The following is a 5,000-nucleotide window of genomic DNA, read 5'->3' on the forward strand; positions in this document are numbered from 1 at the left end:
ATCTCTGGAGACAGACAGCTTTTCATTTTCAACTCAACTAAAAAGAAGACTGTAGCTACAGCCTTTGTTAAGCTCAGAAATTACACCTAAATTACATCCACTTAATCTGCTGCGGCAGTGAAAAACAAACATGTTATCAGTGTAGGCATATTTCCTTTAGAAAAATGTCATCCTTGAGACTTTTATTAATAAAAAAAACACTAATGCACACTAAAACAGGCATCCACAAACCCTGTCCATTCATACATGTACAAATTGTGTGTTCAAAATATTTTTCCTCTAAAGCTTTTATAAGCGGCACTGATGTTGCTGAGATAAAAGTTTGACTAAATCAATGTATGTAACAGTGGCTCAGTTGGACATACTACAGGTCCCTCTTTGTGGCACTCGGGGTTGGTAATGAGGCTCAGCCTTTCAGAGGGCAGCTAGTGGACCCGCAGAACTGGAAGGGCACAAGGGTACGCAGGGAAAAATGCCACCCATCTCAGACTCCTGGCACTTGGTATTTCAGTGCAGCTCACATAGTACACGTGACAAAGGCATGACATGTGTGAGAGTCAAAGAGACAAAGACAGACAGAGTGAGAGAGAGAGGGAGGGAGGGAGAGAGAGAGAGAGGGAGAGAGAGGGAGGGAGGGAGAGAGAGATGGAAAGAGAGTTTTTGTGTATTACTGCACTCAAGTGGTTCTGATTCACACTGTTAATCAGGTGCCATTTTGTATATTCTCTCCCACCTCCTCTCTTCCTCTCCCCTTCCACCTCCTCCATCCATACATCCATCCATCTACCCATTCCTCTCTTCATCCTCCACTCCCACCCTCTGTGCTCTTATTTATAATTCCATTGTGCTGCATCTCCTCCGTGTCTCTCCCCAAACAATCCTGTTTTCCCATTCACTCCTGATGCATAATGCATTGCATTCTGGGCCACATCACAAATCGCCGGCCTTTTTTTGTTTGTTTGTTTCGTTTTCATTTTGTTTTGTGCTCAACTGCCACTAAACCCCCTTTTTTTTCTCCTCACTTATCAACTCCCCCGGACTGAAATGTCACTGATTGCAACATCTCACGGGCGCCTCTTTTCAATTTGCTCCACTGCTTTCACACCCTGTAACCTCATTTCTCCAACCCGCGCCTCTATGGGCTTCTCAATGGCTCATTCCTAATGTACTCCATCTAACATGTACAAAAACACATAATTATCATCGGCACTTGCAATTTGTCGCCCCATCTCTGTGTAAATCCCAAACAAACAACTGCTTGTCCTTGTTGTTGTGCTTGTTTGCTTTCTCCTTCGCCATTGTGATCATTTGTGTAAACCCACCCACCACCACCCCGCTTCTCTCGCTTCTCTCCTCGTGACTGGAACGCTGCGTGTGTTCGTCGGCTGCTGTTTTTGTGCGCTTTGGCTTCCATTCATTTATCACTCTGTTCCACATGCCACCCCGACCCCACGCTGTGCTCACCCACACCCCCTCTCCCCTTCCCCCCTCCCTCCCCCACCTCATTGCAGATCAGTGTTGTGAGCCCCCCCCCAGCAGAAGCGGAGGCCCCCGCCAGCATCTGGCCCCGGCCGCGTCCTTCATCGGAGTCGCCCTGTCACTCGCCCTGCATTTGTCTCTGTGTTGATGTCACCTCATCCCCCACCACAACAACCACCCCTTCGCCCCCTCCCCACCTACTCCACTCACTCACACGCACTCCGCCTAACAGCCCCCCACCACCACCGCCACCTCCCCACACTTGGACTAAGACAGAGCCACTGGACCGGGGATTGTACCTGTCCACCACCCCACATCCCCCTCCTCTTTAATGCTTTCCCCGTGTGGGCTTTGCCTCCTGGGAGCCCCCCTCCCTGACTCTTGGCCTGGCTGTCTGGTTGGGTTGCAGCTATCTGTCTCCCTCGGGCTGATCTCTATCTGTAATGACTGAGCCTTGGCATCCATGACCTGAAATCTCCTCCTGTTTTTTTTTTTTTTTTTTTTTATTCTTGTGTGTGTTGCTCCTCATCCTCTCTGTGACTCTGCCTGCTCTGTCTGAATCTCCCTGCTTTCCCCAAACCCCCGCTCCAGCGTATCACTCTGCCGGCGCAAGCAGCCGTGGCATTAAGCTACGCTTCAGAGACGCCCCGTGCAGCTTAAGGTCGCAGGAGCACCAAAGCGAGTGTGCACTCTCTCTCTCTCTCTCTCTTTCTCTCTCTCTTTCTCTCCTTCTCTCTCTTTCTCTCTGTTTCTCTCTCTTTCTCTCTCTCTCTCTCTCTCCTTCTCTCTCTTGTTCCCTCGCTCCCCTTCAGCGCCCGCGGCGCGGCGTCAACAACAACAGAGACGAGCGTGCCATCACTGGTGGATTGTCAGTTCTTGCTGCGTCTCCTCTGTTATTTATTTAGCCGTCTGCTTCGTCGAGTTGGAACTCCCCTTGTCACAACCGTCACCCTTGATGCAAGGATCAACTTCCTTTCCATGCCTGTCGACAGACGGCGCTGGACTCCAACCAAGGCCATAGAGGAGGCCGCTGCACGTCTTACAGCGGCTGCGCTAGTTCTTGTTAGCGTTTGCTACTTGGCAGACAATGGCAGTAGCAGCACCAACGCCTTCCTGCTGAGACTCCCAGCTCAGTCCTCATTAATCGCAGTCGACTTGGTACTGAGGACGGCCATCAAAGGAAAATAAGAAAAAAGGACCTACCTGTGCCTCACCTAGCTGTTGCGTGAACTGTGCTTCAGTCCCCATGTTAGAATATGTGGTGTGATTTGTTGGGAATGCCTTTTTTCACAGTGCTGCCATTGGTTTTGTTTGTTTTGAGAGATCATTAGGCAGCATCCTTGCTAGGTGAAATCAAGCCTGTACTTCAAAAAACTAGCATCATGTTTTGACACTCATAGATATAACAGCCCAGTCTCAAGACATTTTGATGGACACTTGGGTTATTTTGTTGCACTGACTTAGGATTTTGATGTTATCTATGAAATTGTATGTCACCAGAATCATTTCATGCGAAGACACATCCAAGAGTAACACAGATACACAAACAACTGCTTACCACAGTTTCATATGTCACACAGTAAACAGAACAAGTCTCAAGTAATTTTCACTTCCTCCCTGCTTGATTATTTTAGGTGAGAACTTTTTCCACACACTTAAAGAAGTGAGAGCATACTGCTGCATATGGGATCGAACAACATCAGAATTAATGAACTTATTTATTGTCGAAAGCTGGATCAATGGTTCTTTAGTGTCCACAAAAAAATATGTGCAGCATATAAAACTGTGAGTGTGTGGTGTCATTTTATTTCTGTTGTTATTGTTGTTGATCCTGCTGCCTGAAAGCCTAAGGGGATGTTCAGCATTTCAATCCAAAGGGCAATCAAGTTCTCAGTATGGAGAACCATTACAGACAGGAGAAAATAAACATATTGTAGATGTCACTGCGCTGTATGCATTGCAGAAATAAACAGGCTTTTTTGTGAGATGGCTGCTGAGTCGAGCTGACATTCACAATTACTGTGCATTGTGCTGTGTTGCTACATGTCTCTGCTGCAAGGGAACTGAGCTCAGTTTATTTGCACTCTAGTTAGGCCATAGCAACATTTATAGTATTTACAACTATGACTGGGTTCTACAGTATAGATTGCCAACTATTGCATGAGTGAGTTTGTGAGTTTTTCCCACATAATGCCAACAGACTATAAAATGAAGGATTTCCTCAAAGTTGTAATTTGTTCTGCATAATGTACCTAATTCAAACCTTAATGTAATCCATAAGTAAAGTATGGATCTCTCTGGTTGTTGAAAGACCCCAAACTATACAACTTGCATGAGGGATTTTTGCTCAAGGACTACCATGTCCAAGTCAGTCCCGTTTTTCTCTCCACTAGCCCAGCTCTCATTGAGATTGGAAAGGTTCTTTGCTGACTGTTTCCGTCGGGAGAGCTTGAGCAAATGAAATGGGCTTGTGGTTTTATTGCCAGCCATTACACCTGATCACACCGCTCATAAATAAGGCTTTCTTTTCCAGCACACAGAAGTACAGTAAATAAACTGAAACAGGGACCTGTGCACTCATTTATCTTAAAGCCACAGATAAACATCATAAATCACTCTGGCTGTAGACCTCGTACCACTGTAAAAGGTCTGAGCTGCACACGGGTGGGCATGGGGAATGGAGCCGAAGATGTGGCAGCATTCAAGATGTTTCGGCTATGAATGAGTTTATATCAGAGTTTGTTCTCCATGATAATGGAGAATTCTACAGAATGCCACCCCCCCCCCCATCCCCCCATTTCTTTAGGGAATGTCAACTGATCAGCTAATGGCCCGCTTGTGTTGTTTGTGTTATGTTGGTGTACAAATTGAGGCTTATTGAATTTCAACAGGAAAACCGGATTAGGTAGTTAGTTAGGCGACTGCTAAATACTTTATTTGGGTGTCGATTGCACAATGATGAAAGCTGGTATAGATCTGTGGTCTCCCTTCAGCTTTATGCAAGACTGCACCCAAATCCATGATTCCCTCACAAAAGCACAGATGGCCAGCTCTCTCTCTCTCTCTCTCTCTCTCTCTCTCTCTCTCTCTCTCTCTCTCTCTCTCTCTCTCTCTCTTTCTCTTTCACTTTCACTCTCTCTATCTCTCTCAACGACATTTCTCCAATGGGTGACGTCCATCTTCTAGGCAATCAGACAGTTAATCGCCTAATGGCCGGAGGGTCACTCCTGCTCGGAGAGCGTGCTGCCTTAATGGGTGCCCGGGTCTTTAAAGCCTCGTTACTGAGGCATGGCTCATTGGTGTCCTCAGAGTGGGCAGGGGCAGTGGTGGCAGTGAAGGTAACCCCGCGAGCCAAGGACCCGAGCAATGCCCCCTGCAGAACTGCAGTGCCTCAAATGACTCCGTCACTCTGGAGAGGACACAGTGTTTTTGTCTTGTGAGGTCAGTGGGTTTCGAGTGGTACTCCGTGCCAGACAGATCAGCCATGTCAAAGACAGCCACAAAAAGCCACATCGAGACCA

General features: G+C 47.1%; 1 protein-coding gene across 2 annotated transcripts in view; it reads left to right on the forward strand.

The window, feature by feature from the left end:
* ncam2 (neural cell adhesion molecule 2) overlaps positions 1-1,781 on the forward strand; it is a 144,041-nt gene extending 142,260 nt beyond the window's left edge. Inside the window, exon 16 of one of the 2 annotated variants that reach the window (XM_048239955.1) lies at positions 1,512-1,781. In XM_048239955.1, coding sequence (XP_048095912.1) covers positions 1,512-1,627 — 116 coding nt within the window. In that variant the 3' untranslated portion in view covers positions 1,628-1,781. Of the gene's footprint in view, positions 154-1,511 lie in introns of those variants that run through there. The other variant, XM_048239954.1, reaches the window with a different exon arrangement.
* Positions 1,782-5,000: the final 3,219 nt, after the last annotated feature.

Source organism: Alosa alosa, chromosome 3 (assembly GCF_017589495.1).
Source record: "Alosa alosa isolate M-15738 ecotype Scorff River chromosome 3, AALO_Geno_1.1, whole genome shotgun sequence".
NCBI classification, from domain to species: Eukaryota; Metazoa; Chordata; class Actinopteri; order Clupeiformes; family Clupeidae; genus Alosa; species Alosa alosa.